This window comes from Aquarana catesbeiana, linkage group LG06, assembly GCF_042186555.1.
Source record: "Aquarana catesbeiana isolate 2022-GZ linkage group LG06, ASM4218655v1, whole genome shotgun sequence".
In the NCBI taxonomy this organism is placed as follows: domain Eukaryota; kingdom Metazoa; phylum Chordata; class Amphibia; order Anura; family Ranidae; genus Aquarana; species Aquarana catesbeiana.
Window position 1 is genome coordinate 105,673,306 of NC_133329.1, and position 13,572 is coordinate 105,686,877.

The 13,572-nt window shown below is 46.1% G+C and overlaps 1 protein-coding gene across 1 annotated transcript; it reads left to right on the plus strand.

Annotated features, from left to right (window-relative positions):
* Positions 1 to 652: 652 nt before the first annotated feature.
* On the plus strand, positions 653 to 6,951 carry WFIKKN1 (WAP, follistatin/kazal, immunoglobulin, kunitz and netrin domain containing 1). Its single transcript, XM_073636612.1, has 2 exons — positions 653 to 1,292; positions 3,721 to 6,951. Exons 1-2 carry the CDS (start codon positions 1,134 to 1,136, stop codon positions 5,212 to 5,214), a joined length of 1,653 nt encoding a protein of 550 aa, XP_073492713.1. The 5' UTR covers positions 653 to 1,133; the 3' UTR covers positions 5,215 to 6,951.
* The last annotated feature ends 6,621 nt before the right edge of the window (positions 6,952 to 13,572 follow it).

Here is a 13,572-nt window from a genome sequence, read left to right on the forward strand (position 1 = left end):
CTCATCTAGTGTCTGGAAGAGGCCGGGCTTTTCAGTGTGAATGAAAGGAGACAAGGGGTGGAATTGGGTTACTCCCCATCACCCACCCCAATCACAGTGCTGCCCCCATCCTCCTCCCTCTGCACACCTCAGTGCCACACACAAGTCTGCCTCTGTCCCCTGGACACACTGCCCCTCTGTCACCATCAGGATGTGTGAGTGACCCCTCTGCCCTGACACCATACCTATAACCCACCGGTGTGCCCACACCCGGCTCAGCTGCAAGTTGCAGGCATTGTCTGGCTCACACAACAACTGTTACAGACAACAAAGACACATTTTCCTGGCTGTGCTCTGCATGCCGCCTATACCCACCTGTGCCTTTTCAATGACAATTGCACAGCTATAGCCCTGCTCCTGCAGAAGTGGGTCACCTGGGCACTGTCTCACTATGTCTAGGCACCACCAGTCTGCCACTCCTCCTTGCTGTCCCTATTTCTCCCTGTAAAAACAGACACACTACCCCCCCTCTCCTTCCACAGACACAGGGCTTGCTGCTCCCTCCCATCCTGGACTCAGCTTATTAGAAAGTTATCCTGTCCCACAGCCAGGGGCGGGAGGGAGGAGGACAGGGGAGGAAAATCCTGGCACGTCAGACATCATTTCTCTGGAGGCTGTGCCCACTGGATGCCTTCATCTCTCTCCCTCTGCAGTGCCAGGATTGGCATTGTGACACAGTCACCTGGACACCTCTAGGAACATGGCCATGAAAGGGTGCATATCACAGGTACATGCCAGCTGCACTTATATTGTAGCCACATAACCCCTACACCCATACTACACACATACCTGTATACATGCTAACCTGCAAATACACAGCTATGTCTTCAGATACACATCCCAGCCTGTGTTAGTCCAATATATGCATGCCACATGCTTACAAAAATGCAGCCCAAGCACGCACACATTATGCAAATATAAGAATGGTGTGTTGGCACCCACATTTTTTTTAGTACAAGGCTCTACATGAAAGACGTATGACAAAAGTCACATACCGCGTGCATACACCATAAAAAAAAAGGATATACATAAAAAACATAAATTCCCTAACAGTGCGGAGTGTGCCAGGTGCCCGGGCTAACAGGTGAAGGGAGATGTGGCCAGTCATTTGGTTTGTGCAGCTCTGCTTGGTGTCGCAAGGTGCCAACCCAAGCCCAGCGAGAGGGCATTTCGGGATCTGCCCCAACCAGCTGAACGCCAACCTGTGGGTGGACGCCCAGAGTACCTGTGAAAGAGAGTGTGAAGCTGATCAGGTAAGAAATGGTTAATTCTCTGTGCTTAGCTAGGCTTGCTCTGTCTGTTTATGATTAAAATGCTTTTTTTTTTTTGCTGACCCCAATCTGAAAATGCTAGGTGCCTGGCTGTATTGCCAGCTCTCTTTCTTAACTTTGATATACTAAATCAGGGATCCTTAACCGGGTTCCATGGAAACCCTAGGGTCCCTCCAGAAGTTGTTAGGGGTTCCTTGGGCAATGAGCAATTTTTGCATCTCAGATATGTTCCCACTGACACCATAGATATTTTTAGCTATCTGTAAAGGGGGGAATTCTTCCCAAGAAGAAATCTTCCCACTGACTATCACTTTAATATGAGTTATAGATAGAGTCATTTTTAGCCGGGGGTTCCCTGAGACCAGAAAGGTAATTCAAGGGTTCTTCTGTGTTGAAAAGATTGAGAAACTAAAGGCTGCCATACACAGCTCAAATTTTGGTAAATTACTGCTGAATCAGTTGAAACTTGGAATATGAGTTCCCCTCTCGGCCTCACCATTTGACTTTTGTTGAAGGAACCAAGTGGAAAATTGTTGACCGAACAGCAACTGCATCCAAATCAGATGTAGTTACTGTTCCTGGTATTTTGACAGCCTCATGTGCCGGCTGTCAAAGTAAGTAGCCGCAGCTGGGGATTCATCCATGTGTGCTGTTTAATATTGATGGTAGAATCTGTTTCATTTTATTCATTCAGCCCACAGGCTAAACTAAAAAAATGTATAAGTGTATGGTCAGCTTAACTCAGAACCTGCATGCAGATAAGAACTTGTTTGTTTAATACAGGTACCAAGATAATGTTGTCAATTTACACAGTGTATTACACATATATAGTATAGTGTACATTCACATTATTATTATTATACATGATTTATTTAGTGCCAACAGTTTACGCAGCGCTTTACAATAAAAAGGGGGACAGTACAATTACAATACAGTTCAATACAGAAGGAAGGAATAGGAGGGCCCTGCTCATGGAGCTTACAATCTAAAGGGAAGGGGTGGGGGGGGGGGATCTAAAGGGAGGAGGGGGGGAAAGGTCAGTCCCTGACCTGAAGGAACTTATAATCGAAGGTCCCTAACTCACATTCATACACACACACATACTAGGGCCAATTTAGACAGGAGCCAATTATTCTCCCAGCATGTCTTTGGAGTGTGGGATAAAACCGGTGTGCCTGGAGAAAACCCACGCAGGCACAGGGAGAACATGCAAACTACAGGCAAGTAGTGCCGTGGTTGGGATTCAAATCGGTGACCCTAGTGCGCCAGGTGTAAGTGCTAACCACTTAGTCACTGTGTTACCCTAACACTTCTTAAAGTGATTGTAAACAATCACCTTGTCAAACAACCCATTTAGTTTAAAATAGAAATGAAAGGCAAAACATTTTTGCAATCGCATTCTCTCTGTTCTCAGCTGCATAAGAGCTGGGGGGGAGAAAAAGAAGCAGCAGCACACTGAGCTTCCTCATGAATGGCTGTGCAGTGGGGGCATGCCATACAAGTTTGATCATTGGGGGGAGTACACTGAGTTCCCAGCATAGCTAGAGAACTGACCACAGTGTTCTCTCCTGCTTAGTGTGGTCAGTTTTTAATAAGAAAGCAGAGGGACTAGCAGGAACAACAGGGGTTTCACATAGAGGGAGCAATACAGAGAGAACAGGATACTTTCTCATACAAGTACATGGTACAGCAGGCACATATCAGGAATATGAAGTGTTGAGGTAACGAATGCTTCAAATAATGCCAACATTCCTGGCCTGCAAGTTTGGGGTTATTGACACAGAAAGCAGTAAACCAGAGAATTGACACAACAGCATTGCAATAAGAGGTCTCCAATGAGAGATCCGTATTTCTCTTGTGGAAACGTTTCTTAAAGGTACCCATATTCATGTGATGGTTATCACCTGACAGACTGAGGTGGAAAAAAATAAAAAACGCATTCTCTGGTAGCAATGAGGTGGTTTCAAATGATTTCAACACCATTTTCAATCATTTATTTGCTGGAAACCAGGAATATACTATGGTAGAAGACTGATTAAAAGCCGCTGTTTCTATACATTTCAGTGAGGGTTTTAAGCTCTGATCTTCATCTCCAAACCTGGAGAGCTGGTGGATCACTGGCAGTCTGAGGCCTCTTTGACCCAAGGGTAACTCAAGGGTAAGGGTAACTCAAGCCAAAACCACAAAAAAAAAAAGCCTCCCAATCATGACAAGACAGTGACCCACATCTAACACAGCTTATGATAGCACCATTTGCAGGCAAGCCCCCAAGCCATAACAAGGTAATGACCCATATCTATGCTTTGAATTTGACATCTTTGTCACCTGATTGTGTACATGTTGTACTGTTTTCCCCTAAGGGAAGATATATGTGTTTCATGAATCTGTTATGGTTTCTTTCCTCTTGTAGGAGTGTGAAGTTTTCGAAAAATGCTGCACAAACGTCTGTGGACAACGAAGCTGCGTGGCGGCTCGATACCCTGACTCTGGCCTGCAGGCCCCTGGGTCTCTTCATCCTACTACTTGCTCTGGTTTTATTTGCACTCAGCAGGGTTCTGACTGTGAAATGTGGGAAGGTCGTCCAGTGTGCCGCTGTCGGGAAAGATGTGGAAAGCAACCAGGCTTCACTTGTGCCTCGGATGGGCTCACTTACTACAATCGCTGCTACATGGATGCTGAATCTTGTGCTAGGGGTATAACCTTAGTGGAGGTGCCCTGCAAATTTGTGTCATCCTGGCCAGCCACCACTGCAGCCCCTTCTGAGACTACCCCCCAGACCACCCAGCCTTCCACTCCTCTGGAAATTCCTGTGCCTCCTGCATTGTACCATTCACCCTCACCACAGTCAGTTATAATAGGTGGTACCGTAGGGCTACAATGTGAATCCAGTGGACGCCCACGTCCAGAAATCCTATGGGAGAAGCAGGGAGATGGTCCCTCAGCTCCATTGATGAGGCCAGACCAGATGTATGGAAATCTTGTTGTAACCAATTCTGGCCAGCTGGTCATCTACAATGCTCGTCCAGAGGATGCTGGCATTTATGTCTGCATGGCCCGAAACTCTGCAGGACTGCTGCGTGCTCAGTTCCCCCTTTCTGTTGTGAAGAAAGGGACCACCACAGCAAGTTTAGGACACCAGCGGCTAGTCTATCCCTCTGAATGCTCAAAGCTCCCAGAACTCCGAGAATGTCTAGGTCCTCAAGCCCTACGCTGGTTCTATGACTCACAAAGTGGTGACTGTCAAACTTTTCTTTATAATGGGTGTCTAGGTCCTGCTAACAACTTTCACACCTATGAAGAGTGTCGTGCATCATGCCACACTCGGCCACCAGATCCCTGTTCATTACCACCTGTAAGAGGCCCATGTAAAACTCCTGAATGGAGGTGGGCCTATAGCCCTCTCATGCGCCAGTGCTTCTCTTTCATTTATAGTGGTTGCCATGGAAATCAGAATAATTTTGAAAGCAGGCAAGCCTGTGAAGATCGCTGCCCTCTGCCAGGAGCCAAGCAATGCCAAGGGTGTCACCTTCGAGGAAGGCTGGTGCCCAGTTTGTGCCGAAGTGACTTTGTGATTGTGGGAAGGCTGGAAGATTCAGGGGAAGAACGAGTGCTCCGTGTTCTTCTCATAGAGGTGCTAAAAGATGACCACATGGGTCTTCGTCTTTTCCATACCAAGTATCTAGAGGTCACCATGGGAGAGGGAGGAGGAGGAGGGGTGTGTCCGTGCGCCAATCTTGCAGGTTTGGGGGACAATCCACTTTTGATTATGGGGGAAGTACAAGATGGCATGGCTTTATTAGGACCCTCTGGCTATGTTCGGCCAGCTAGTGAAAAGAGACTAAGGAAAGTCAGAGACATGCTTGATAAAGGGACATGTCAGATGCTGAACCGATTTCAGGACTGAAAGAGACTTCTGGTGTTAACCTCAACATTAAAGGACTACATTTTAAAACATACATTTTTTTATAAGAGAAACAGACTCCAGGTTTTTATCTCGAGTCAGCTGTTGTAAGTTAATGACACATGTCTGTAAGGAGGGTCCCCAACCAGGAACCCATGAGATACATGAGGCTACTTTTGAAGTTTCTTAAAGCAAACTCTTCATTGGTGCTCATTCCCTTTTTTTAAGAAAATGTACTGTATTATACACTAGCAAGGCCCACCTAAGCCAGATGCCATTCCTACCACTGGAAGCCTTCTGGAATAGAAAAGCATTTTTATACCATAATTGTGCTGTAGGAGAACCTTACACCAGCTGAGCACCTCTAAATTTTGTGCACAGACCTCAAAAGAGATTTGTGCTCTCACCTGGAATTAACATACTATGATATTAGCTGTACAGAAAATTCTGGCATGGCCATATTATGAGATTTGTGCAGAAGAGCTGGACGGTTCTCAAATGGAGGGGAAACTGTGCCGTTGAAGTTTCTTATGTAGGGGTCCCACACCAGGGGGCTCATAGGGCTAAGCCTGTAAATCAGATATGTCAAGCCCAGCACTTACCATAACAATGAATTGAAACTGCCTATGTTAACTACTGCCATTTGAAATAAAAAGTCAGCCCAAACAAAACAAGAATTTCAAATACTGTTGTTTGCTTGTGGGTTAATTCACACCCTGGCTTCTTGTGTCTCATGGACTCCAGCAGCATTATTTCCACAAGGGAATTCCTAGAAGGTTCTCACACTGTATTGCACTCTTGGTCCTTCTGCTGCAGACGAGGAGGACCTTATTTGATTGCTGCAACCTCAGTAATGTACAATAAAAGAACTGGATTTCCTCTGAATAGCCTGCAGTTTGTGGGTGGGTCTGCAAATCCAGAACAATAGGTGAGTGACCTGCCTGCCATGATACAAGCACATCTAAACACCCATTTTGGATGGACTGGCATAAGTTAGCCCTGGAAACCCACTTTTGAAGCCAGCGTCTGAGAGTATGGGTGACTGTTCTTTGCTAAAAGGGTTTTATAGTGGTCTACTGTAGGACAGTCATCCTCCATCATTCTGTATTCTAAAAGATTTGTTTAATGGGTGATTATATCATTATATCACTAATAGAGGGCTACTGTGGAATAGTAGTTAATACCATGCCGGCACAGTTGGCCACATACATCACAATGTGATTGTACAATCCTCTTCAGATTAACCAACAACTATGGAGCGGGAGAGACCATGTGATTAGATCTGAACTGAATGATTAAAGTATCACTAAACCCACATCATAAAAAAAACCCAATAAATTGTATATTATATGCCGTTCATACTCACGCAGTCACTATGAGATTCATTTTCTGTATTCTGCAAAAAACCTGGGTGACCCTGCTGCTCTCTATTTCCCCCTTTTGTTCATGTCCCCAATTCGGCTAGGAATTTTGCAGCTGTGGTGGCAACTCTACACATGCTCAGTTTTCAGTGAGTTTCACTGCTAAGCATTTACACCCTATCACATTTGAGCAGCCCATGTGACTATAGTCACACATGTGGGCATATACACAGTGGTAAAAGACAGCCCACTCCCTCCCTCCCCTTTTTATTATGAACATGTGACCAGCAGCAGCCAACCAGAAGCTCCTCCTGCTTATGTTTCCCTGCAGACAGGCTGGGAAAGATCTGGGTCATGTGACAGCTGTATAGTGATTAGGAAAAAATTAAAATAATTATAGTGCCATTATCCATATACAGAAATAGAAAGGACAATGTAAATTAAACAGTGCGTGTTTAGAATCACTTTAAGAAGGCACTCAGGTTATATAGTTGTTAGCAAATCTACACAGATTGTACAATCTGTGTAGAAGCTGATTGTGCAATCATTTTGTAACATGTGTGGGCAGATTAACATCTCAGTCATATACATTACTGGGCAATGTGCAGTGACACGGGCAGTTTAAATGTATTGGTCTGTTATCAACAGCCCTTGTTTGTGTACAACACAGCCAAGAAATGCAGTCATAATTTGACCCCTGTGTGGGTGCAAGTCCCCGAACGGAGACAGTATGATTTCAGGGTCATGCACCCGCACAGATGTCAAATTGGGAGCAGCAGCTGTGTCCGCTGCCAATAGACATGAATAGGACTGGCTGCACATGGATTGTACACAGGTGTACTTAAGCCTACATCTGCGTGAAGGCCATGTTTGCCCACACGGGATGCACAAGGTGACCTAAATATTGGTGCTAAAATGACTCTTTTGTAAACAATGCTAGTAATATTTTTATGGTTAGCAACAACGTTGATATGAATTGCATTACTTCAAGTGGCCACAAGAGAGCGCACGCAGCCCACATCTCAGATCTTTTATATACGGCTCCTTGTGATAAATTATTTAATAAATCCATGAATAATTTTTCTATGAGAATTAGAGGCTCAACATTTATGTTTCTATAGTGCTCAATGTGCCCAAATGTATAGCATATATATGAATGAGTGATTGCTGGGGTCGGGAAAGATTAAAAAAAATTATATATATATGGATTAATTTAAATATCTCATTAAGAAACTACCATGTGCAATGGCTTTATATGTATTAAATGAAGAGAAATGTACCTTTGGATGTTTTGCAAATTTCTTTTAACAATCAACACATAAAACTCAGGGGTCTACCGCTTATACCTATTTAAAGTGGAATGTCAGCCAATGGCTACACATGCTATAAAACACATATGTGAACTGTTTTAACCACAAAAGATCATTCTAATTCTGTTCAGTCAGTTTTGCAACTTACACATCTCTGCCACACTGCATAGCCAGGATGGTGGCACCCTTATTCCCTACTGCAGCTTCCTCTGTTATGTCCTGCTCCTATTGGACCGTGCATAGACATCATCATACTTCAGAGGTTATCCCAGTGCATAAAACCCTCCCCCTTCAGCTCCCAGTGCTTGAAAGCATGTTATACTGACAGCCCTGTAGATAATATAACTTGATTGGCTCACAGTGTGGCCCCTCCTACTCCCAGCCTGATTTCCGCTCTGCAGACGATTGCGGTTGCTCAGGATTTTACCTTTAAAATGCAGCTAGCTTGTCCCTGGAGTTAGCACCTGTCAATTGAGGAAAGCAATAAAACAGGGGCCGTATAGGGTGGTAAAAAAAAAAAAAAAGAAAAAAAACTGGGAAGAAAATGTGTGAGAAATAGCTGCTTCCAATAGTTTAATGTTCATTTCCTTTGAAGAATAAAGATTCCACACCAATGTGAGATTTATTTCTGTTTACTGAACATTCTGGTGCAAGACCAATCACAAGATATCAAGTAGAACAATTCATGTGGCTTTGGGAATTGATATTTAGGTGTCAGTTTGGTCTTCTTCCTAAAAATAAATGTACTTCTTTAAAGCATCTTTCAGAAAGGCGTTAATGCTTACCACCCTCTGAAAAGAGATCTGCAGCGCATCACTTTTTAGGGAGGGGTATAGCAGAGGCTGGCATGCGTTTTATTTTTTTTAATCAAATGACAATTTTGCATTGCCTGAGCGCACCGCAACTGTGAGCCAGGCACTTGGCTCATAGCTGCAGTGTGGCCCCACTGATCTCAACGGGTGAATTCAACAGGCAATGCTACTTGTCAAACTCTGCAGCCCAAGTTGAAATTGCCACAGCTATGGCGTGTGTACTGCCCTGTCAGACTATACTGTTAGAATTCTGATGGGTGGCCAGGAGGCAGTAAAACCAAGGCTCAGCCACCTATTTTTCCGTCAGCCACCAGTTGGATGCGGGGAAACCCAACCTCAAATTCGCATGTCAGGAGATTGTGGCCAGCTCTCTATGGAGTCGGTTCACACATCTCCGCAGCGGCTCCGGAGCGAATTGCACAAGAGTCCTGTGCGTCTCATGGTCCGTTTCAGGTCCGAATTCATCCAAAACTTAGGGCTGAAATGGTGAATGGGGACGCACCATACTCCTGCTGTGAGCCGGAGCGTGCTGCAGTGTGAACCCAGCCTGAAAGAGCCCTAAATGAGCTGATAACAGGTACAGTGCCTTTAAAAAGTATTCATACCCCTTGAACTTTTTCACATTTTGTCATGTTACAACCAAAAACATAAATATATTTGATTGGAATTTTTTTTTTTTTTTTGTGATAGACCAACACAAAGTGGCACATAATTGTGAAGTGGTAGGAAAATAATAAATGGTTTTCAAAATTAGTTCACATATGTATTCAGCCCCCCTGAGTCAATACTTTGTAAAACCAACTTTCGCTGCAATTACAGCTGCAAGTCTTTTTGGGGATGTCTCTACCAGCTTTGCACATCTAGAGAGTGAAATTTTTGCTCATTCTTCTTTGCAAAATATCTCAAGCTCTGTCAGATTGGATGGAGAGCGTCTGTGAACAGCAATTTTCAAGTCTTGCCACAGATTCTCAATTGGATTTAGGTCTGGACTTTGACTGGGCCATTCTAACACATGAATATGCTTTGATATAAACCATTCCATTGTAGCTCTGGCTGTATGTTTAGGGTCATTGTCCTACTGAAAGGTGAACCTCTGCCCCAGTCTCAAGTCTTTTGCAGACTCCAACAGGTTTTCTTCTAATGCCGCGTACACACGAGCGGACTTTCCGGCACACTTGGTCCGACGGTCTTTCCGCCGGACTACCTGAACGGACGGACTTGCCTACACACGACCGGACTTTCTGGCAGGCTAGGTCCGCCCGTCTTTCCGACGGACTTTCGCCCGAGTTACAGCGGACTTTCAGAATCAACGGACTTGCCCACACACAGACAAGTCCGTTCATTTTGAACGTGACTCGGGTACGACGGGACTAGAAAAGGAAGTCAATCTCGCCGCTTTTATCGGCAAGATTGACACCTTGCGAGCCCCGTCGCGGGGCATACCAGGCCCTTAGGTCTGGTATGGATTTTTAAGGGGAACCCCCTACGCTGAAAAAACAGCGCGTGGCCCCCCCTAAAATCCATACCAGACCCCGATCCGAGCCAGCAGCCCGGCCGGTCAGAAAAGGGGGTGGGGACAAGCGAGCGCCCCTCCCTCCTGAACCGTACCAAGCCGCATGCCCTCAACATGGGGGGGTGGGTGCTTTGGGGGAGGGGGCACCCTGCGGGGCCCCCCCACCACAAAGCACCTTGTCCCCATGCTGATGAGGACAAGGGCCTCTTCCCTACAACCCTGGCCATTGGTTGTCAGGGTCTGCGGGCGGGGGTATTATCGGAATCCGGAAGCCCCCTATGATAAGAGGGCCCCCAGATCCCGGCTTCCCTACCCTATGTGAATGAGTATGGGTTACATGGTACCCCTACCCATTTACCTAGGGAAAAAGTGTCAATAATAAAACACACTACACAGGTTTTTAAAGAAATTTATTAGACAGCTCCGGGGGGCGTCTTCTTCCGACTTCGGGGGTCCCTCCGGTTCCTCTTCTCCCGGCGTCCAGTTGGTTCTTCTCCGCTCTCTCTGGCCTCTTCTCCCGGGGTCTGCAGGTGAGGGGCTTATCGGAATCCGGGAGCCCCCTATGATAAGAGGGCCCCCAGATCCCGGCTCCCCCACCCTATGTGAATGAGTATGGGGTACCCATTTACCTAGGGAAAAAGTGTCAATAATAAAACACACTACACAGGTTTTTAAAGTAATTTATTAGACAGCTCCGGGGGGGGGGGGGTCTTCTTGTGACTTCAGGGGCCAGAAGCCAGAAGCCAGAAGTCCGGGCCTCCGCTAGCAAAAGAGCGGCATGAAGATAGCGGAGTCGGCGGCAGAAGAACTGGAACACCGGGAGCAGAGGTCGAACACTGGGAGAAGAGGCCAGAGAGAGCGGAGAAGAACCAACTGGACGCCGGGAGAAGAGGAACCGGAGGGACCCCCGAAGTCGGAAGAAGACGCCCCCCGGAGCTGTCTAATAAATTTCTTTAAAAACCTGTGTAATGTGTTTTATTATTGACACTTTTTCCCTAGGTAAATGGGTAGGGGTACCATGTAACCCATACTCATTCACATAGGGTAGGGAAGCCGGGATCTGGGGGCCCTCTTATCATAGGGGGCTTCCGGATTCCGATAATACCCCCGCCCGCAGACCCTGACAACCAATGGCCAGGGTTGTCGGGAAGAGGCCCTTGTCCTCATCAACATGGGGACAAGGTGCTTTGTGGTGGGGGGGCCCCGCAGGGCGCCCCCTCCCCCAAAGCACCCACCCCCCCATGTTGAGGGCATGCGGCCTGGTACGGTTCAGGAGGGGGGGTGCCCGCTCGTCCCCACCCCCTTTCCTGACCGGCCGGGCTGCTTGCTCGGATTGGGGTCTGGTATGGATTTTAGGGGGGACCCCACGCCGTTTTTTCGGCGTAGGGGTTCCCCTTAAAAATCCATACCAGACCTAAGGGCCTAGTATGCCCCGCGCTCACCGCAATAGCAAAATTTGTTTTTCCTATTGCAGAAAACGCGAGATGCAGTACCCTGCCTTTGTGTCGTATCTGGTCCGTCAGGCCAGCATACAGACGAACGGGCTTTCCGTCAGGAACTGAGTCCGGCGGAAAGATTTAAAACATGTTTCAAATCTAGGTCCGGCGGACTTTTGGGAAAAAAAGTCCGCGGGAGCCTATACACGATCGGATTGTCCGGCGGACTCTGGTCCGCCGGACCAAGTGTGCCGGAAAGTCCACTCGTGTGTACGCGGCTTAAGAATGCCCTGGATTTGGCTCCATCCAACTTCCCATCAACTTTGACCAGCTTCCCTGTCCCTGCTGAAGAAAAGTATCCCCACAACATGATGTTGCCAGCACCATGTTTTTACGGTGGGGATGGTGTGTTCAGGGCGATGTGCAGTGTTAGTTTTCAATTTTGGTCTCATATGACCAGAGCACCTTCTTCCACGTTTGCTGTGCCCCCCACATGGCTTCTCGCAAACTTCAAATGGGATTTCTTATGGCTTCCTTTTAACAATAGCTTTCTTCTTGCCACTCTTCCATAAAGGCCAGATTTGTGGAGTGCACGACTAATAGTTGTCCTGTGGATCTCTGCAAGTCCTCCAGAGTTACCATGGGCCACTTGACTGCTCCTTTGATTAATGCTCTCCTTGCCCGGCCTGTCAGTTTAGGTGGACGGTCATGTCTTGGTAGGTTTGCAGTTGTGCTATACTCTTTCCATTTTTGGATGATGTATTGAACAGTGCTCCCTGAGATGTTCAAAGCTTGGGATATTTTTTTTATAACCTAACCCTGCTTTAAACTTTTCCACAACTTTTTGCCTGACCTGTCTGGTGTGTTCCTTGGCCTTTATGATGCTGTTTGTTCACGAAGGTTCTCTAACAAACCTTTGAGGGCTTCACAGAACAGCTGTATTTATACTGAGATTAAAATACACACAGGTGGACTCTATTTTCTAATTAAGTGACTTCTGAAGGTAATTGGATCCACTAGATTTTAGTTAGGGGTATTAGAGTAAAGGGGGCTGAATAAAAATGCATGCTACACTTTTCAGATATTTATTTGTAAAAAATTTAGAAAAACATTTATCATTTTCCTTCCCCTTCACAATTATGTGCCACTTTGTGTTGGTCTATCACACAAAATCCCAATAAAATACATTTCTGTTTTTGGTTGTAACATGGCAAAATGTGGAAAATTTCAAGGGGCATGAATACCTTTTCCAGGCACCGTAAATCTGAATTCAAGCCAAAAAATGAATACACATTTAAAAAAATCATATACCAGCTGAGAGCTATTGACAAAGGATTTACACCGATCAGCCATAACATTATGACCACTGAGAGGTACAGTGAATAACATTGATTATGTTTTGACAATGGCACTTGAAAGTGGGTGGGATATCTCGCTCTCCATACAGGCGCTTTTATGGCTCCCACAGAAACTCAACCCAACATCATTAAGCTCTTTCATGCAACGTAGCTTAAAGTTGTGGTAGTCGGTGAGGTACTCAAGCTCCCTTATGTCTCACTTTCTGCCCCCCTGCCTATTACTACTAACCCCTTGTTTCCCCCTGGCCTCGAACGGCCTCAGACGTTTGCGTGGTGAACATCCCGGTGTCTTACCCGTGTACGACATTTGTTGACCACACGAGCTACACCAACATGGTCTGCATTTTGTGAGTCCCACAACGCTCCCCAGTCAGAATTCTTTTGCTTTCTTCAGTTTCAACACTAGATAGCATCGCTACGGCGTACCTCCTCCTACCTGTTCCAGAAAAACACATCTGTCAACACCCCGGGTCTTATCTTCACCCTCTACACGTCTTTGAATGGCCGATCATCTTTCACCTCACTTTCCTATGTGGCCCAGTGGAAACAAGATCAGGGTACTGAGATGGAT

Coding starts and splice junctions, on each gene's coding strand:
- WFIKKN1 (XM_073636612.1), top strand. CDS start 1,134: ATGTGGCCAGTCATTTGGTTTGTGCAGCTCTGCTTGGTGTCGCAAGGT. Junction 1,293..3,720: donor GAGAGTGTGAAGCTGATCAG/GTAAGAAATGGT, acceptor TTCCTCTTGTAG/GAGTGTGAAGTTTTCGAAAA.